This window comes from Bos mutus, chromosome 7 (genome assembly GCF_027580195.1).
Source record: "Bos mutus isolate GX-2022 chromosome 7, NWIPB_WYAK_1.1, whole genome shotgun sequence".
Taxonomy (NCBI): domain Eukaryota; kingdom Metazoa; phylum Chordata; class Mammalia; order Artiodactyla; family Bovidae; genus Bos; species Bos mutus.
In genome coordinates this window covers 43,469,873-43,490,223 of record NC_091623.1, presented here as the reverse complement: position 1 = coordinate 43,490,223, position 20,351 = coordinate 43,469,873, and the positions used below count along the sequence as shown (strand labels likewise).

The following is a 20,351-nucleotide window of genomic DNA, read 5'->3' as shown; positions in this document are numbered from 1 at the left end:
GCACTCAGGGAGCTGCCTGGGTGGGTGCATCCTCAGACTTCAGGCCTCTTGAGGAGTCCAGGCACAGCAGAGTGCCTCACCAGCCCCGTGGTCTATCTGTCTCACAGGACCTAAAAATCAAGAACATGGGCTCCTGGGCTAGCCTGGTGCAGAAGCATCCCACCACCCCATCCTCCACAGCAAAGTCCTCAAGCGACAGCTTCGAGCAGTTCCGCCGCGCAGCCCGAGAGAAGGAGGAGCGCGAGAAGGCCTTGAAGGCGCAGGCTGAGCACGCAGAGAAGGAGAAGGAGCGGCTGCGGCAGGAGCGCATGAGGTGGGCGTGGGATCTGGGTGGGGCGTGGGGCTCCCTGGGCTCAAACCTGTCCCCATGTGGATGCTGACACAGAGCCCTGCCCTGCTCAGGAGCCGGGAGGATGAGGATGCGCTGGAGCAGGCCCGGCGAGCCCATGAGGAGGCACGGCGGCGCCAGGAGCAGCAGCAGCAGCAGCGCCAGGAACAGCAGCAGCAGCAGCAACAGGCAGCTGCTGTAGCTGCCGCCGCCGCCCCCCAGGCCCGGAGCTCCCAGCCCCAGTCCATGCTGGACCAGCAGCGAGAGCTGGCCCGGAAGCAGGAGCAGGAGCGAAGGCGCCGGGAAGCGGTGAGCCGGGGGGCTTTGCTGGGCACTGCTGGGAAGAGATCCACCCCTGGGGGAGTTGAGAAAGGGGACCCTGAGGTCCAGGAGGTGGCGGGGGCCGAGCTCTCCTTGTTTGTGCTGTGCTGGCCCTCTGGGCCTCCAGGGTGCTCAGGCCTGATTCAGGAAGTACTACAGTGTGGGCTTGTGGGGAGAGCCGTCGATGGAGGGCAGGGCGGGGATTCTGGGAGCAAGGGCAGAGCACGAAATTTCACTTCCTCTTACCCTCCTCTCTCCTCCAGATGGCAGCTACCATTGACATGAATTTTCAGAGTGATCTGTTGTCAATATTTGAAGAAAATCTTTTCTGAGAGCACCTGGGTGACTTCTGACTTTGATTTCCTGGCAAAACGTTGACTCTCCATAGTGTTAGGGGCAGCAACGGAGGCAGTAGCAGCGGCGAGGGGGTGTCTTCAGGCCTGGCTCTCCTGCATGCTATGCCTGGGGCAGGCCTGGTGGGCAGCTGAGGATCGCAGAGCCTGTCTGCCTTACAGCCAGCCGCACGTCCTGCCACCCCCACAGGACATCGGCACAGGGCACGCCTCGCCATGAGCAAGTGCCGGCTAGACCCAAGCCCCGAGTCCCCGCGTGTGGGGCAGAGGCCCTTCTCTCTGCCAAATGTCTACACAGTATACACAGGACATCGTTGCTGCCGCCACCGTGACTGGTTTACTGTCCCCAAGAGCGTGACGTTCGTGACGTCCTGCCCACCGGGAGTCCTTTCCCACACCCCAGCTGCCGCTGCCCACACCCAGGAGACCAGGGCAGGCTTGCAAGAGCTGGAGGTGGCAAGGGCGCTGGCCCACCCCCTTGCTGGCACTGACTTTGCCTTGAACAGACCCCACCCCTCCCTTCCCCTCCCCCCACAAGCCTTTAATTGAGAGCCGCTCTCTGTAAGTGTTCGCTTGTGCAAAAGGGAATAGTGCCGTGGAGGTGTGTGTGTGTCCATGGCAATCTGGAGCGAGGTGACTGTCACACGCGTGTGTGTGGGCCGGCCTCGCCTGGCGAGTGAGGCCACCAACCAAAGTCAGTTCCTTCCCACCTGTGTTTCTGGTTTTGTTTTGTTTTGTTTTTTTCTATATATATATTTTTTGTTGAATTCTATTTTATTTTTAATTCTCTCTTCTCCTCCAGACACAATGGCACTGCTTATCTCTGAAATGGTGTGATCGTCTCCTCATTGAGCGGCGGCTGCCACCGCGCTGTGGGTAGTGTGTGACCGTGGCTGTACTGTGTAGTGAAACATAGTTGGCATATCTTTGTTTGAAGTTTGTTGGTGACTCCACCAAACTGGTGTAAAAAAAACTCAAAAAAAAAAAAAAGAAAAACCCACACACACACAAAATACAAAACACACAAAAAAAACTGCCTACATTTTACTCAGTTTCAAACTTTTACTAGTCTGTTTTTAATTATAAAACCAGAAAACTGCGTTTTCTTATTCTTTTTTCCTCCCCCCATTTGTTGGCTTCTTTTTATTTTTAATGTAAAATCTGTTGGGGTTTTTTTTTGGTTTGTTTTTGAGTTTTTTGTTTTTTTTTTTTTTTTTTTTAAACCAGGAGAGGAAGGGCCAGGGGGTGAGGTGGGCACAAGGGGCCATTAGCCACAGACTGAGGCAGAGACTCCCTGCCTGGCGCTTGGCCCTACCAACCGGCTGCCCCTTCCCGACTTTTTTTTTTAATTTTATAATTGGAGCCCTTGGTGAGGTTACGCGTGCCATGAGAACCCACTCTACACCATGACGCTGGCGCCTCAGTGTTGGCCAAACTCTGGAGTCATTGACTGGTTTGACTTTCATACGGTGAATATGCATTTGGTCTGTACTGATCATGGAATAAACACATCTCTCTTTTTTAATGCTGGCGTCTCCCTGATATTTCTTTGTGAACCACCTGTTGTTGCCTAGGCTAAGTCTGCCCCCACCGCCCAACATACACACACACACACACACACACACGCACGCACCACCTTGGTACAAGAACTACCGCCTGGGACCACCTGGCCTGTCCTTGGGCAGGAGCTGCCCCCTCTAGACTGAAGCTGTTAACTGGGAGCCCAGGTATCCCTTCTCCCTGTGGACTCGAAGTTGGTGACATGCTCCAGCAGAACCTGGCCAAAGTCCAGACAGTATTCTTTCCCTTTGCCCTTCCTCCATCCTGATCTCCCACTCGCCCAAAGGACTTGAGCCACGTCTCCCACCTTGCCTGCCTCTGCCGAACTCCTTTCATTTAAGCTCAGGGTTAACAAGATACTTAGATAATGTACATCTCCCCAGATAGGATCCTCACCCCACTCCACCCCCAAGCCTGCTGGGTGGACACCCTGCTGGGCCTGCCTGTGCACCCATCTGTACACACATGCCCCAGCCACAGGGCAAGGGCAGTACTCAAGAGCAGCCCCCAGTATGTGAGATGAAAGTTTATCACTTACACGTATGCAAAGACACAGTGGTTGAAACATTTCCAGCACTGTTTATTAACCCACACTCTCCTTTTTTTCAAGCAGAAAGGCCCTGTATCTTGGGTTTGGGATCTGCCAAACATCCCAACTGATGGTATATGTAGTTCAGGCATTCAGCCAGAGACCTGCCCCACTCCTGCTCCACACTCCTCCCTACCCTCTTCCCCCTCCCACAGCACTTCCTTATAAACAAACCACTGTGCTGGTTCAAGTGTGACTTATATTTTGGTTCCATGGGGTTTCTTCCTTCTCATCCCACTCTCATTTTTTGTTCCGTGTTTTGTTCAGAAACTTCCCCAGGCCAAGTCTGTTTAGCTGGAGAAACGGTTTGTCTGCACCTTCCTTCTAAAGATTTAACTCTGCCATGGCCCTCTCCACACCTCCCTGAAGGGTGTTTCTCTAACTGGGTTGTTATTAGAACTTGGATCTACTATTTAATTTCTCTGGCCACTTCCCAACCCCTCCCACAGTACTAGAAATCTTAGTTCTATACAAGAGTAAGAGGTGTGTACGAGCCCATACTGTACTGTATGCACGGATCGCTTGGCCAATAATTATGTCAGTGAATCTGAGACTTGTATTAAACACTTTAGACATTTGTAGAAGGGAATTCGTAGACTTTTCACTTATATACTAAAAGTTTTTTTTTTTTTGTGCAGTTCTCATTGCAAAAATAAACATTTGTACTGAATATAAAATTATCATCCTGTGACTACTGCTGTCTTTTTGTCTAAGGGTAGAGCTTGGGGATGGGTGTGGGTAGGGGGAATGTAGGAGTCAGTGTTCTGCAGAAGGGAGATCCACAAACACCCCCCAGCCATGACTGGTTGGTGTGTGCAGCAGCCAGGTTAGAGGCCTCAGGAGGAGGGATTCCTGGATCAAGTGGTTGGAAAATTGATTTGATGGGAAATGTAAGTGAAACCAAAGCCATGATACAGGCTAACTGTGCAAGAAAAGGTAGGTGATAAATGTGAGGTGAACAACTGTTTGTACATTGATACGCAATGTAATCATAGATCTCTGTTGGGCCCTGAAATGAACTGTTTACTGAAGCTGCTGCTGCTAAGTCACTTCAGTTGTGTCCGACTCTGTGTGACCCCATAGACGGCAGCCCACCGGGCTCCCCCGTCCCTGGGATTCTCCAGGCAAGAACACTGGAGTGGGTTTCCATTTCCTTCTCCAATGCGTGAAAGTGAAGTCGCTCAGTCGAGTCCGACTCTTAGCGACCCCATGGACTGCAACCTACCAGGCTCCTCTGCAGAACCACATAAACCAGATTTCCCTTAAATAGGCACCTGTGTGGTAATATCAGCAAGAAAAACAAGGAATGGGCCTATCTGAACACTGATTGACCTTAAGTATAAAAGGAAAAAACCAGGTGTATAAAATGTTTTCCATGAGAAACCAGGAAACTAGTTTGACAGTGGTCGATAACACGTCCCCACAGCTCTGAGGTGCCTGTTCACTTGCCCACACCATCCCCAGCCCTTCTCTACTGGCTGCTGTTTTAAAGTTTGCCCTTCCTTCCCCAAATTTGGATTTTTTATTACAGATCTAAAGCTCTTAAAATTTTATACTGATTAAATCACTACTGCAGTATTTGATTAAAAAAAATAAATAGGGACCTATGAACTTAATATGGTGCCAGGACGAATATAATGTTGAGCAGCTTTGACAATACAAAGGCAAGGTTAACTGGTAGATGGGAGATTTGATGATGGTGTTCAGTAGCTAAGTCGTGTCTGACTCTTTTGTGACCCTGGGTACTGTAGCCCACCAGGCTCCTCTGTCCATGGGATTTCCCAGGCAAGAACATTGGAGTGGGTTGCCATTTCCTTCTCCAGGGCATCTTCCCGACCCAGGAGTCAAACCTGCATCTGCATTGGCAGGCAGATTTTGCCACTAAGTCACCACAAAAGTCCTTGTGAGGAAAGATGAGAGGTGACAAAATGGGGTAAAGTTAGAGGAAACCAGTAGGAAAACTAAACATGGATACAGCTCCTGCAGTGGCGGTGACAATGATAGTCAATGCCCCAAACTGGTAATCAAAAGATAAAACCACATAAACACATTTAGAGATAGCTATTAATAAATATCGAAAGTCATCCCAAAGGCTGCCTCTGGTTGGAGGAAGAGGTGGAGCCCAAGACTGCTGTTTTTCTCAAGTCCTTGATTGCTGTTGAGTCAGCTGTTAGGCTTCAGGCAAATGACTTAATACTCGAATTTCAGGCTCTTGGTTTATAATACGGGAAGGTGATAGTATCTACACTTAATAGGATTATTATCACGGTTAAGTAATGAGTAACTTTGAAATGTTTAGGATCTTGGGAGGAAGATTGCAAAACTGGAGGAGGAAGAAGCTACCCTGCCGGGCTTCTCGTCCAACCCTCCCTGCTCTGTTTCCTCTTTTGACCAGAGTCCCAGTGATTCGACCAGTCCGGTTCTCCAGGGCCCGGGCCGGGCCTGCCCTCTAGGAGTTAAGCTCTGGTCTTCACTGGCTGAGTCCCGGTCTCAACAACTGCGGATTGGCTCCGGGGCTGGACCTGTAGCCTGCACGTCAATAACCGCCGCTATCCAATCACAGGCGTGCAGGGGGGGCCAACGGATCCGCTGGACCAACTGGAGCCGGCGCGGGGTCTGGGCGGCTGGACCACCGTTGGAACCAGAGCTTAGTGTAGGTACTGCCAGGTCCCTTGGAGTCAGACTGAGGGGAGGATCGCGCGCTCCAGGGAGGGGAGCTCCTGGGAGATGAGGGTAGCGGCAGGAGCTCCCGAGGCCTCCTTGGGCCGCGGCGACAGCCCGCGATTCCCTCCTAACCTTCTCCATGGCACTGCCTATCCCCCTTCTTCCGCTTCCGGGCCCGCCTGACCCGCCATATTAGGTTCCGATCCCGGCCCGCCTCATTGGCCCGTAACCAGGCCGACTCCCAGCTCATTGGTCCATCCCTCTCACCGAAACCATCCAGACCCTGCCTCGGGGCTTCTCCGCCCAACTTAGGGCCCGCCTTCTCTAGGCTCCATCCTCATTCCCGGCCTCCTAAGCCGCGCCCCTAGCCCATATAAGGTTCTTAGGCCTAGTTGGGGCCCACATTTCCAGCTAGTAGGTTGCACTTACCCTGCATTGCCCCGCCCCTTTGCCCCAGACCCCGCCCATTTCACCCACAGCGCCTGCTGTCTTCTGTTCAGGCCAGACCCCAGTCTCCCTCTAGATCGGGCCCCCCTCACCCGATCACCCAGCCAACTCCGTCGTCCTACTAGACCCCCGCCCCTTAAGACTCGCCTAAGCCTTTCTAGATCCCTCCCACAGCCCGAGTCTTTAGCATCCCTTCTCCCCAAGGTTCCACCCCAACCACCTGAGTCTCGTCCTCGCAGCCTCCTCCCCCGCACCTCGAGCCTTGCTCCCTGCCACTGTCGCGCCCAGGTGTTTATCTAGCACTTGGTTGAGTTGTAAGCCATGGCAGTTTCGGTCTGAGCCGCCCGCCTCTTCTCTCGGTGCGTTCAGCAAAGCCCGACGACACGGAGGGGCTCCAAACCAAAGGCGGCGGGCTCGCCAGCCCAGATCCCGCCTCGCTGCTGCAGCCCGCACCCCTCGCCCATACCCCAGACGGCAACGCGGTAGTCCCGGGACGCGGAGCCATGCCCGAGCTGGTGGTGACGGCGCTACTGGCGCCCTCGCGCCTCACTCTGAAGCTGCTTCGTGCCTTTATGTGGAGCCTCGTGTTCTCGGCGGCGCTGGTGGCTGCAGCTGTCTATGGCTGCATCGCGCTCACACACGTGATGTGCCGGCCGCGACGCGGTTTTTTGGGGCGCCCCCGGCACACCCCACCGGTCTGCTTGAGCGACCCCACGCTGGGAGAGCACTGCTTCCTTATTCTCAGGGTGAGCATGACGGGGGTGCGGAAGGGGCGCCGTCACCGGGCTTTCGAGGTTCAAGGATCCTGGAAGGCCGGCCCGTGTTGGATTGGTGCGGAGTGGCAAATGGTTGAATCCAAGTCTGAGTATGCATGTGACCTGGGAGAAGGGAGGTGTTCAAGCCCGGGGAAGAGGGGTTTCCCAGGTCTCAGACTGTGCCCTCCCCCAGAGCTCGGGCCTGCGCCTGCACTATGTCTCCGCTGGACGCGGCAAAGGGCCCCTCATGCTGTTTCTGCATGGCTTCCCTGAGAACTGGTATGTCGGAGGCCCAGGGTCCTGGGACGCACAGGACCGGATGCGCGAGGAAGGGGTGGGGTCGGGCGGGCGGGAGGGGTGGGGTGGGGTGGGAGGTGTGGAGCTTGGACCACTAGAGCACTGAGGAGACGGAGACAAGGGCTGGGTAGACTGGGAGCCCCTAAGGCAAAGTATATCGGGCCTAGACTGGAGGACAGGAGTCCAAACGGAGATAGATGGAGACAGAAGGCCCTGAAGGGATGGGACGAAGAAATATCCATGTTGAGGCTGTCCAGAATCCAGGGCGCAGCTGACCTGCTGTGGTTCCCCATCCTCCCTTCTGCGAAGTCCTGGGCAGGAAAGTGGGGGTCACCCCAGGGTCCCTGCTGGGCATCATGCAGAGGTGCTGCCCTGGTACCCTGACTCAACCTCCCTCCCTGGCCCGCCTAACAGGTTCTCCTGGCGCTACCAGCTCCGGGAGTTTCAGAGCCGCTTCCACGTGGTGGCTGTGGACCTGCGGGGATACGGCCCCTCCGATGCGCCAAAGGATGTGGATTGTTACACCATAGACCTACTGATGGCAGATATCCAGGATGTCATTCTGGGCCTGGGTAGGGAGGTGCCCCCGTCCCAGCCCTGGCCCCCCTCACCCCTGCTTCACCTCTACCTGACATCTCACTTACACAGTTTCCTCTGACTTCCCCGCCAGGTTATTCCAAGTGTATCCTCGTGGCCCATGACTGGGGTGCACTCCTAGCCTGGAATTTCTCCATCTACTACCCATCCCTGGTGGAGCGAATGGTAGTGGTCAGTGCTGCCCCCATGTCAGTGTACCAAGGTGTGTCGGGGAGTCCTGGATGCTGGAGTGTGCTTGTGTGAAGGGGTGTGTATGTCTGTGTCAGCACTTCTATGTCCATCCATCCTAGTCACCACTCCAGGGGCTGGGGGCACAACGGTAAACCTGGCTTCCTTCCCCCATGGTGCTGTCAATCTATAATCCATGACAGTACACCAAGGAGTAATCCACATTTTTGTGAGCACTTACAGGTTACAATTGCTTTTTTTCCCCCCAAGATCTACTATTTATTTATTTTATTTTTGGCTGTGATGGGTCATCGTTTCTGCACGTGGGCTTTCTCTAGTTGCCATGAGCAAGGACTGCTCTTTGTTGTGGTGCATAGGCTCCCCATTGTGGTGGCTTTTCTTGTTGCAGAGCATGGGTTCTAGGTGTGTGGGCTTCAGTAGTTGTCACATGTGGGCGTCATGCAGAGGTGCTGCCCTGGTAGCACCTGGGAGTTGTGGCTCCCAGGCTCTGGAGCACAGGCTCAATAGCTGTGGTACACGGGCTTTGTTATTCCACAGCATGTGAGATCTTCCCAGACCAGGAATTGAACCCATGTCCCCCTGCATTGCAGGGTGCATTCTTAACCACTGGACCACCAGGAAAGGCCCTACAATTGCTTTGACAAGGAGCCTGCATAGAGTAACCTACACAAGCCTCCTGGGCTTATGAAAATGTTATTATCCCATGGTCCAGTTGGGGAAACAGAAGCAACTACAATAACATTTGAGATGTCATTTCTCTGGCCACCAAGTGTCCATCACATCACCTAATTTTAAATCCCAGAATTGTAGTCAGAGCTGTATTATCTCTCTTTCTTTTTTTGTTGTTTCTTATCTGTCTCCATCTCCAGCTTCCTGAGGGCAAGAGGGTTTTGTCTGTTCCATTCACTGCTATATCTCCAGAGTCTAGAACAGGGCCAGTAGGTGGTCAATAAATGTTAGCTGAATGAGGCAGGAGAAACGCATTCAGACATGGCAGGGGGAGCACGCCAGTGGCTCAGGGAGCTCCTGGGGACTGTGGAGGAAAGTGCCCCCATTCTGTGGGTACAGTGGCCACTTAGGAGAGAGACAAGCTTATTCCCTGGCCAAGAGAACCATTGAGTGTCCCCACAGGCTCAGGCAGGCAGCCATGGTATTCCTGAGTCTTGGCATATCTGTGTGCACGATCTGGGTGTGTGTCAAGTGCAGAGGTGTGGGGCCTGCAGAAACCCAGGCCTCACACCTGCCTCGCTCTCCCTACCCTAGACTACTCTTTGCACCACATCGGCCAGTTCTTCCGTTCCAACTACGTGTTCCTATTCCAGCTTCCCTGGCTGCCCGAGAAGCTGCTATCCATGTCTGACTTCCAGGTGCAGTAGGGTGAAGGCCCAGGGCTGGGTGGAAGGTCGTGGGCTGGGACTGAAGCCGGCGTCCTGTTGTTATGCCCAGATCCTGAAGACCACCCTCACCCACCGCAAGAGGGGCATTCCACAGTTGACCCCCAGTGAACTTGAAGCCTTCCTTTATGACTTCTCACAGCCTGGTGGCCTCACCGGGCCCCTCAACTACTATCGAAACATCTTCAGGTGAGGACCCAGGGCCTGACAGGCTCAGGAGAGTTGTGGGCATGGGGGTGGGGGTGGGGCAGCCATCCTTCTGCCTGTCTGTCTGTCTGTCTTGATCATAGGACCTTCCCCCTGGAGCCCCAGGAGCTGGCCACACCCACACTGCTGCTATGGGGGGAGAAGGACCCCTATTTTGAGCAAGGGCTGGTAGAGGCCATCAGCAGCCGTTTTGTGCCAGGCCGGCTCGAAGCCCACATCCTGCCAGGCATGGGGCACTGGATCCCCCAGACCAACCCTGTGGAAATGCACCAGTATATGTGGGCCTTCTTGCAAGATCTGCTGGACTGATGGCCCTAGCTCACTGGCTTGCATGCACCCAGGAGTTCTCACACTGGCTTGCATGGTCCCAGGTTGTATATATACGGATGGACTCTTGATGCACACGGATGGAATTCCTAGACTGCACACAAGTGCTTCTGTGGATACCCTCAGGCACACCACCCTCATATGCTCACATACAGGCAGGCATGTATGCACGTGTGAGCAAGCACTTTGACCCCTGGGAACCAGGTGTGCCTCTCTGGGGAGCTAGATACGAGTGTCCTACTTCTCCTTTCCATGAGGCCCCACCCATCTTGCCAAAGTCAAAGCCCAGAGCTGCGTTGACCATGAACTATGACCTTTCTGTCCCTGGCTTCCACCGCCAGTCTGGAGTCCTCAGCTAAATGCTGCTCTGTCCAATACAGTACTTGTAGCCACGTCTGGCTACTTCCATGTTAATGCAAGTTAATTAAAATTAAATAAAGATGAAAAATTTAGTTCCTCACTCACACAGGCAGGTGGAGGTCCTCCTCTCCAGCCAGGCCCTGGGTAAACTCCTATGATCTCCCTCCCGGTCATGACTCCTGGCCTTATGAGGTCAAATTCTCCCGCCCCAGCCTGGGAAAGATCCCTGGGATCTCTGTCTCAGATCTATGGGAAAACAGCTCTTGGCTCTGTTAGGATAAGTAAGATTGTGGACTCAGCACAGGAAGGGACCAGCTCCCTAAATAGCCATCTGGGGTGTCTGGCCTGCCTCCCCAGTTCCTGGACTCTTCTGCTCCAAATTAACCAGAATTTCTGTTGATTCTTCCTGGGGACTCTTGGCTCCAGCCTCCAAGTGAAGATCATACACATCAAAGGTGAACTATCCAGCCCCAAGCCGGTCACAGCATTAACTTTTATCTCCCTAGGCCTTGTCCTGGCCTCTGGGAACACTGTCAGGACTTGCAGCAGTGTGATGAATCAGTCTGAGGGTCTCAGAAATATTAATACCTTTCTCTTATCTCCAGGGGTTTCTCTGGTGGCTCAGATGGTAAAGAATCTGCCTGCAATGCAGGAGACCCGGATTTGATCCCTGGTTGGGGATGATCCCCTGGAGAAGGGCATGGCAACCCACTCCAGTGTTTTTACCTGGAGAATCTCCTGGACAGAGAGCCTAGTGGGTTACAGTCTATGGGGTCACAAAGACTTGGACATGACTGAGCGACTAACACTTTTTACTTTTTCACTTTTATCTCCGGGATGGGCCTGCCTAGCCAAAGCCTGCCTGCTGGTTATCCGCTCTGTCCTCCTTTGTCCCCTGCATAAAAATCCTTTCACTCATCATATGTGTCAGGAGCTGTTCTAGGCCCTGAGGATAGAGTGTATTCAAGGACACAGGCCCCCTTCTGGAGTTAACAGAGAAGAGGCAGAAAGAGCAACGTGGGTGTGTGACCAGTCCCAGAAAAGGTTTTCGTTTCAGGGAGTGGGAAGCAGTAACAGGAAGGTCAGAGGCTGGGGTATGCTTGGGCTACTGGAGTAGCAAACAGTGTGGAGATTAGTGCCTGCTAGGGTGGAGCGAGGGGGCAGGCTCGAGGAAGAGGCCACAGCCAGACCGCCAGGGGCTTCAAAGAGTTCGGATCTGATTCTCAAGGGGAGCCAGGGAGGGTTTTCAGCAGGGGAGGGACATGGTTTGCATTTTGAGAAGCTCCCTGTGGCGGCTGAACTTCTCACGCAAGAGTGAGAGCGAGGAGATAGGCCCAGAGCCGCGCACAGCCTCAGAACCAGATGGTCTGTTAGCCCCATCTGAGCCGGGACCCCCAGACCCCACCCATTCCACCTCCTCCCTCTACTCTTCCTCGCCGCAATCAAGGGGCCAGGAAGATGAACGAGAGGAAGAGGGAGCCCGGGACCTTAGTTAAGGTTTAGGTCGAGGAAGCCTGTGTGCAGGATGAAGACGGTGTGTCGCGGGGGCGGGGGGCGGGCAGGGTTGGCCGTGGGTCTGGTGACCGTTGCTAGGGTGACGGGGAAAGGGCTGATGGTTAACCGGAACGGGTAGAGGTTGTCTGGGTGACCAGAGGGGCCCAGGAGAAGGCTGACGGGAGGCCTGGAACAGTTGCCAGGGCGACGGGGGAGGGGGTCCGCAGACGGTTGTCAGGGTAACGAGAAGGCGCCGTCTTACGCCTCCGCGCCTGCTGGCGGGCGAAAGGCGGTGTGGTGGGCAGAGGGGAGAGGCGATCGGGTTGATTGGGCAGAGTCCTGGCAAGTGAGCCAATAGCAACTAGAGGCTTGGCCAAAACCCGCCTCTCTCAGCCTGAGCCAATCCGGGAGCGTCTTTCTTAGAGCTGAGGAGGAGCCGACACCCGGAGGTTTTGGACTCTGACTGAGGCCCCTCCCAGACACCGAGTCACCCTCTTCCTGCTCCGGACTCCCGTCTCCAGATCACCTTCCATCGTTTACTCACTTATCATTCACTCATTCATTCGCTCACCCACTCGTGTACATGTCGTTGCTGCTGCTGCTGCTAAGTCACTTAAGTCGTGTCCGACTCTGTGTGACCCCATAGATGGCAGCCCACCAGGCTCCCCCATCCCTGGGATTCTCCGGGCAAGAACACTGGAGTGTGTTGCCATTTCCTTCTCCAATGCATGAAAGTGAAAAGTGAAAGTGAAGTCGCTCAGTCGTGTCCGACTCTTCGCGACCCCATGGACTGCAGCCCACCAGGCTCCTCCGTCCATGGGATTTGCCAGGCAAGAGTACTAGAGTGGGGTGCCATTGCCTTCTCCAACATGTCCTTGCTACCAACTGTAATACGTGGTCCTGCACCAGTGGACGGACAGGGGAGATACAGCCGGGCAGACTCTCCCAGCCCTATGTTGTCAGACCCCAGTGGAATGAGGGACTAGGGGCGAGGGGATGGGATGGGCACCTACCTGGAGGAGGCGGCCTTAGAGCTGAATCCTGCTGGAATGTGCTCCAGTCCACAGAAACCTCCCGTGCACAAGTCATTTAGCATTTCTGTGGGACTGGGAGGAAGGTTTGGGATGGGAAGACGTGGGAATGCAAAATGATTCCAACACGAGGCCAGGAGCCACATCTCCAGTACGACCAGGGCCACAGGGAAGGGTCCCAGACAGATCTGCATGTCTGGAATATTACTTGGGAGCTGGTAAGGGGGCAGGACCAGAGGGGGAAGACTGAAGGTGGGGAGGCCTGGAAGGAGAATGGGTGTGGTCCAGGCAATAGAGGATGAAGTCCAGGCACTCGAAGGAGGAGTAGAATCCCAGAGAAGACCAGAAGCACGTTTGCGGCATATTCAACCTGAGGGAGCGGGACCCCTGAGGCAGGAACCTGGAAGCATCTAATAGGTTAAAGATAAAGATAATCCCTGGGCTTATCCTTAAAGATAATGGGCTTCCCTGGTGGCTCAGAAGTTAAAGCATCTGCCTGCAATGTGGGAGACCTGGGTTCGATCCCTGGGTCGGGAAGATCCCCTGGAGAAGGGAATGGCAACCCACTCCAGTATTCTTGCCTGGAGAATCCCTTGGGCAGAGGAGCCTGGTGGGCTACAGTCCACGGGGTTGCAAAGAGTTGGACATGACTGCGCGACATAACTCACTCAAAGATAATCCAGCAAGCATCCATGTTTGGTGAGGCAAAAGGGCACTGAAGCTGGGAGAGAGAATGAAGCCTCCCCAGAACAGAGTGGAGAACAAACAAGACTTGGGAGCCCCCAGCATCTAAGAGACAGGCAAAGGAGGAGGGGTTAGGGTTAGGCAGCAGAGGAAGTAGGCAAGGGTGATGCCCCAGAAATGGTGGGGGAGGAGGTCAAGGAAGAGAGGCATGCACAGCCCATGGTATCAAAAGCTACTGAGAGATTTGGAGGATTGAGCCATGCAGATTGTGAGGGAGGAAACCTGAGAATTCAGGCTGAGGACAGTAGACTTGGATGCTCTGAATGCAGTTAAGTGGAGATGGGAGGGAAGAGTGGGGACCCCAGTCGGGAGCCTGGAGGGAACAACTGACATTCAAATGGAGCAATTTGAGACAGATTTGCTATAGGGACCATATACAGTGGGCAGGGTTTGAGGAAACCAACAGGGGTTAGTGCAGCAAACCCCAGTGAGCACCCTCGAAGAGGCATGACCACTTCCGGATCCCCCTGCCTAGGAAGGGGGAAGGAAGGATGTTAGCAGAGCCCAGAGAGAGGTTTGTTGTTTCAGTGTTGTTTGTCGTTCAGTCGCTAAGTTGTGTCTGACTATTTGCGACCCCATGGACTGCAGCACATCTGGCTCTCTGTTCTTCACTATCTCCTGGTGTTTGCTCAGATTCATGTCCATTGAGTTGGTGATGCTATCTAACCATCTCACCCTCTGTTGCCCCCTTGTTTCCCAGGGGACAGGGTCTTTCCCAGCATCAGGGTCTTTTCCAGTGAGTCAGCTTTTCACATCAGGTGGCCAAAGTATTGGAGATTCAGCTTCAGCATCAGTCCTTCCAATGAATATTCAGGATTGATTTCCTTTAGGACTGACTGGTTTGATCTCCTTGCTGTCCAAGGGACTCTCAAGAGTCTTCTCCACACCACAGTTCAAAAGCATCAATTCTTCAGCACTTAGCCGTCCTTATGGACCAACTCTCACATCCATACACGACTACTGGAAAAACCATAGCTTTGACTATACAGACTTTTGTTGGCCAAATGATTTCTCTGCTCTTTAATACCCTGTGGATTGTATGGACAGGACCTTTGGTCCAGTGATACAGTCAGCTGAAGTGGTGACCCTACCAGGAAAGATACAAGTGAATTAATATCCTGTTTTCTCCTCCTCCCTCCCCCTAACCCCTGCCCCACCTCTTCATCCTCTGCCAGTGCCTCCTATTGGCCAAACCCACTTGGAAGCCAGAGGACAAGGATGTCCATTGATACAGTCTGTAGAGGTCAGCCTCTTGGGGTGTAGAGCAGAATGGAGAAGGGGAAGAATGGAGCAAGCAGTGGGGAGAGATGCAGGGGAGAGAGATGAGCTCAGGGAAGGGGTGTGCATGTGAAATGAGCGTTTGCTGCAGGTTTCACTTTATCATAGAATCCCTGGTGGCTCAGATGGTAAAGAATCCGCCTTCGATGATGAGACTCGGGAGATGCGAGTTTGATCCCCTGGAGTAGGAAATGGCAACGCCTCTAGTATCCTTGCCTGGAGAATCCCATGGACAAAAGAGCCTGGCGGGCTACAGTCCATAGGGTCTCAAGGATTCGGGTACGACTGAGCAACTAACACTTCACTTTGTCACAGAAGAGACCTCAGCCTATGGCCAAAGAAAGAGGTAATGAAAAGCCAAGGTGGGGGGAATGCTCCCCTTCTCTGAAGCAAGAGGAAAAGTGCATGGGTGGGGGACAAGTGCCACACCTGCAGGGGAGAAGGAAGACAAGTTTCAGGAGCTGGGGCGGCAAGGAAGTAATAAAGGGTGTCAGAGTGTTTGGGGCTTCCCAGGTGATGCTAGTCATAAAGAACCTGCTTGTCAATGTAGGAGACATAATAGACACGGGTTTGATCCCTGGGTGGGGAAGATCTCCCGGAGGAGGGCATGGCAACCCACTCCAGTATTCTTTGCCTGGAGAATCCCATGAACAGAGGAGCCTGGCAGGCTACAATCCCTAGGGTCGCACAAAGTCTTACATGACTGAAGCAACTTAAAAAATGCACGCACGCACACACACAGAGTGTCTTAGTTCAGAGGTGAGCTGGAAGAGATGGGGTCCTGGGTGAGGCCCTGGGCAAGGAAGGTTGGAGTGGTCTGACCACACAGCCTGTGAGGCCAAGACATCCATTGGGATGTCCTACCCAGTGGAGGGTCTTAAGGCAGGGAAACCACTGCCTGCCCATCCCCCACCAAGGGTGGGAGTATGGCTTCCCTTCTTCCCCTGCCCAGAGCTGTTGAGCCAGTAGGTGCTTGATGGAAGTGAGTTCCTTTCTTTTCACTCCCCTTTCTTCCACTTTAAGCCTTCCCACCCACTCCTCCTTCAGGAGGCCCTATCAGCCCTGCTCTGACTGAGCCCTGGTCTAACTGAGGCCAGACATGTCCATGTCCAGATAGGGACTGGTTTCGAGCAGGTTCAAGTCCCAGCACCTGGGTCCTGCTGTTCCTCTGACACGTGCTGGGTATATTCATTCATTCATTCAGGTGACCGTTATTTCACCTACTGTGTGTCAGGCTCTATACTAGACATCAGGGATTCAGCAGTGAGCAAGCCAGAGGCCCACAGAGCTCAGAATGCTATGGGAGCCAGGTAGGATCACAGGGAAGGGTCAGAGTGGAACTGAGAGAGGCCATGGGAGCCAGCAGAGCCCATGGGAAACTGCAAGGAAGGATCCCTGGGAGAAGAAATAGCAGTGTTGGAACTTCCCTGGTGATCCAGTGCTTAAAGACTCCACGCTCCCAATGCAGGGGGCCCGGATTCAATCCCTGGTCAGGGAACTAGATCCATCACGACGCAACTGAAGATCCCACACGCAGAAATGAAGATGCCACCTGACGCAACCAAGACCCAGCACAGCCAAATAAAAAAATTAAAAAAAAAAAAGGAAATGGTGGTGTTATTGTTTCCAACCATTTTTTTTTCTTCTTCTTTTTTTTTTTCGTTTCCAACCTTGATCAGGTCAGCTTCCCTCGGCCTAACCCCTCCAGTGGTGTCCACTGTGCTTTTCATTTAAACCCAGATCTTTGGCCCCTTGGAACTCGGCCCCCATCAGCTTCCCTGAGCACCTACCCCTTGCTCACTCTGCACCCAGCACCCTGGCCTCCTTGCTGCTCCTCTTAGCCACCCACCCCTCTCTCCTCTGGGCCTTTGCACTTTCTTTTCCTTCCACCTGGAACATGCTACCAGACTGTTTGCCTCTCTGGCTTACAGCTTACAGTCTGAAAAGCTCCTCCTTTCAGATCACAGTTCTTTTAGCTCAAACCAGTCTATCCTAAAGGAAATCAACCCTGAATAGTCATTGGAAGGACTAATGCTGGAGCTGAAGCTCCAGTACTTAGGCCACGTGATGTGAAAAGCCGACTCATTGGAAAAGATCCTGATGCTGGGAAGGATTGAGGGCAGGAGGAGAAGGGGGTGACAGAGGATGAGATGGTTGGATGGAATCACCAACTCAATGAGTTTGAGCAAACTCCAGGAGATGGTGAAAGACAGGGAAGCCTGGCATGCTGCAGTCCATGGGGTTGCAGAGTCGGATACGACTGAGCAACTGAACATAACATAGATATATTTATTCATTTATTTTTTTGGCCTCACTGCAACACATGGGATCTTATTTGCCCGACCAGGGATGGAATCCGCACCCCCTGCAGTGGAAGCACAGTGTTTCTACCACTGGACCTCCAGGGAAGTCCCTAAATATTTTTATTTATTTATTTATTTGGCTGGTCTTAGTTGCGGTACATAGGATCTTCGATCTTCATCGTGGCATTCGAACTCTTAGTTGTGGCATGCAAACTCCTTAGCTGTGGCATGTGGGATCTATTCATAGTTCCCTGATCAGGGATGGAATCCAGGCCCCCTGCATTGGGAGCTTGGGGTGTTAGCCACTGGACCACAAGAGAAGACCCATGTCTTAGTTCTAATGTTCCCTTGTTAGCAACTCCCATCTCCATCACCTACACTGAAATCTCTTCACCTCTCATGTCCCATTCTAGGCTTCTTATTTGTTTACCTCCTTGTTTCTTATCTGTCTCCCCTATCAGGGCAGGAACCTGCTCGGTCTTCATCACCTCTACCTGTAATAGGGTCAGGCATGAAGTAGTTGCTCAGTGTGTGTTTGTCAAATGACTGAACGAAGGTGAGGAGAGCTGGAGGGCCAGAGTGAGCTGTCAGGTGACAGGAGTCTCCCAAGTTGGAGTAAGGTGTTCCAGGCAGTGGGTACAGCCATTGTGAAAACTGGAAAGGCTGAGGGCTTCCCTGGTGGCTTCATGGTAAAGAATCCACCAGCTAATACAACGGAGATGGGTTCAATCCCTGGTACCAAAAGATCTCATGTGCCACTGGGCAACTAAGCCTGTGCACCACAACTGCAGAGCCTGTGCTCTGGAGCCCGGGAGCCACGACTGCTAAGCACACGGACCACAACAACTGAAGCCCGAGTGCCCTAGAGCGTGTGCTCCGCAACAAGAGAAGCCACTGCAATGAGAAGCCAGCACGTTGCAACTAGAGAAAACCCTGCACAGCAGCCAAGGCCCCAGCACACAGCCAGAAAAAAAGCTAGGACTGGGAAACAGGGAAGAGAAACTGGTGAGGAAGATGTCGTTCTGGGCAATGGGAAGCCATGAAGGGTTTGAGCATGAGAGGGCTCCAGGGAGGCAGTGGTCAGGATCACTGGCTGGGTCTGCAGCCCACAACCCCTGGGGTCCATCCCTTCCCCCCATTGCCCAGGCCCCATAACCCAGCGGCCCTCACTCCTGCTGGTTCTTGTTAGGCTCCCACAGCCTGGGTGTAAGGGCCTAGCCCCAGTTTTCATATGCAGAGGACAGGACTGTGGTCCCAAGAGGATAAGCGAAGGGCACATTCTCAGGTTCCCAGTCAGCGGGCCGGGGCCCAGCAGCTGTGTCTTGGCCTGGCCCCAGGTCCTGCATCCCTGGGGACTGAGCTCATTGAGGAGAAATGCAGTCCCTGGCCAAGGCAACCAGCAGGGGCAAGGGAGACGGCTCAAACCCACCCCTACCCCCCACCATGTTGGGAACTGGGTGTCTGCCTGCTGCAAAGCCATGGGAATAATTGCTCTGACTGTCCTGACCCCCAGGGATCTGGACACCTTGGGCTATTCCTGCCACTGTGACTGGAGGGCAGAGGAAAACCGGAGCGGGGACCCTCACTTTCTGCCTTGCTGAGTTGGTGTCCTCAGAATTTGGGGGCTTCAGAAAGGGACTGACAGGGCTTCCCTGGTGGCTCAGTGCTTAAGAATCCTGTTTGCAATGCAGGGGACGCTGGTTCGATCCATGGTCCGGAAAGATCCCACGTGCCGCGGGGCAGCTAAGCTTGTGCACCACCATGACTGAGCCTGAGCTCTAGAGTCCATGAGCCGCAATTACTGAGCCTGTGTGCTGAAACTACTGAAGCCTGCACGCTGTAAAGCCCGTGCTCCACAGCGAGAGACGCCACCACAATGAGAAGTCTGAGCACCGCAACTAGAGAAAGCCTGCATGCAGCAATGAAGACCCAGGGCGGCCAAAAAGAAAGTAAATAAATAATTGGAAGGGAAAAAGAGAAGGATGCACAGTAGGGGCTCTGTAAACGTATCTTCTTTTTGTCCTCACTCCCCTTGTGCTATACTCAGCCTGTTTTTTCATCATTACTGCTTCCTCTCTGTCTCTGTCTGCCACAGGCCAGGGATCATTGGGTCAACAGAGTAGGAGACTTTGGACTTCCTGCCTAGCAAAATGTGTGTCCAGGTTCTTGGTTGCTCCTTGTGATGGGGAGCTCAGCACCCATTAGGGCATCTATTGCAGCAGAAAATCCTTTCTCAGGGGGGTCAGGGGAGGCACTGAAGTCTCTACCTTTGTCCCCTGGGCCACTTGACCCTTTTCAGGACCCCCAGATACCTAGAAGTTACTGAGGAGAGTCGTCTGGGCCTCCAGTGGTGGCTCCTTTGGACTGAGCATGCCAACTCCTTCAGCCAGTTCCCTCCCACGTTACCCTCTCAGTGCCCACCTCATGTTGTGTGATGTCTGGCCACTGGTGAGCCCCCATTATAGAAGAGGGGATAAAGGCAGGATACAGACACTCCCAGCCCCTTGTGGACAAGCCAAGTGGTAGGGTGAAAGTATGCTAGGAAAGCCAGGGGTGGGGAGCAGAGAGGACTTCCTGGAGCTGAAATCTTAAAGAATAGGAATTTACCGGGTACAGGAATGGAGGTGAATAGGCATGCTAGAAGGAGGGACCAGCACGTGCAAAGCCACGACATGTGCAGGAAATAGTACAGCATTCCCTATAGCTAGAAGGAAATGCATTTTAAAATTTTTATTTATTTATGTACTTTGGCTGCACCGTGCAGCTTGTAGGATCTCAGTTCCCTAACCAGGGACTGAACCCAGGGCCGCAGAAGTGAAAGCCTGGAATCCTTAGCCCTAGGCCACCAGGGAACTCCCAGGAAATACATTTATTTATCTTTATTTTTGGCTGTGCTGGGTCTTCATCACTGTGCACTGGCTTCCTCTGGTTGCAGTGAGAGGGGACTACTCTTCATCATGATGCACAGACTTCTTCTTGTGGTGGCTTCTCTTGTTGCATTGCATAGGCTCTAGAGCCAGCAGGCTTTGGTAGTTGCGGCACATGGGCTCAGTTGCCCTGTGGCATGTAGAATCTTCCGGGACCAGAGATCAAACTGTGTCCCCTGAATTGCA

General features: G+C 53.4%; 2 protein-coding genes across 7 annotated transcripts in view; both read left to right on the top strand.

Moving 5' to 3' along the window:
* BRD4 (bromodomain containing 4) overlaps window positions 1-2,527 on the top strand; it is an 87,405-nt gene extending 84,878 nt beyond the window's left edge. The window contains 3 exon segments of the mRNA XM_070373230.1: window positions 108-313; window positions 403-637; window positions 913-2,527. Coding sequence (XP_070229331.1) covers window positions 108-313; window positions 403-637; window positions 913-981 — 510 coding nt within the window. The 3' untranslated portion in view covers window positions 982-2,527.
* Window positions 2,528-5,568: 3,041 nt separating this feature from the next.
* On the top strand, window positions 5,569-19,186 carry EPHX3 (epoxide hydrolase 3). 6 transcript variants are annotated; one of them, XM_070373221.1, is made up of 8 exons: window positions 5,569-5,804; window positions 6,632-7,008; window positions 7,211-7,296; window positions 7,729-7,886; window positions 7,985-8,113; window positions 9,364-9,467; window positions 9,547-9,683; window positions 18,930-19,186. In XM_070373221.1, exons 2-8 carry the CDS (start codon window positions 6,766-6,768, stop codon window positions 19,018-19,020), a joined length of 948 nt encoding a protein of 315 aa, XP_070229322.1. In that variant the 5' UTR covers window positions 5,569-5,804; window positions 6,632-6,765; the 3' UTR covers window positions 19,021-19,186. The 6 variants fall into 6 exon arrangements, with proteins under 6 accessions (XP_070229322.1, XP_070229323.1, XP_070229325.1 ...); XM_070373222.1 differs by lacking the exon at window positions 18,930-19,186 and adding an exon at window positions 10,994-16,390 and having other exon boundaries at window positions 5,571-5,804; XM_070373224.1 differs by lacking the exon at window positions 18,930-19,186 and adding an exon at window positions 16,404-16,525 and having other exon boundaries at window positions 5,572-5,804.
* The last annotated feature ends 1,165 nt before the right edge of the window (window positions 19,187-20,351 follow it).

Coding starts and splice junctions, on each gene's coding strand:
- EPHX3 (XM_070373220.1), top strand. CDS start 6,766: ATGCCCGAGCTGGTGGTGACGGCGCTACTGGCGCCCTCGCGCCTCACT. Junction 7,297..7,728: donor CATGGCTTCCCTGAGAACTG/GTATGTCGGAGG, acceptor CCCGCCTAACAG/GTTCTCCTGGCGCTACCAGC. Junction 9,468..9,546: donor TATCCATGTCTGACTTCCAG/GTGCAGTAGGGT, acceptor TGTTATGCCCAG/ATCCTGAAGACCACCCTCAC.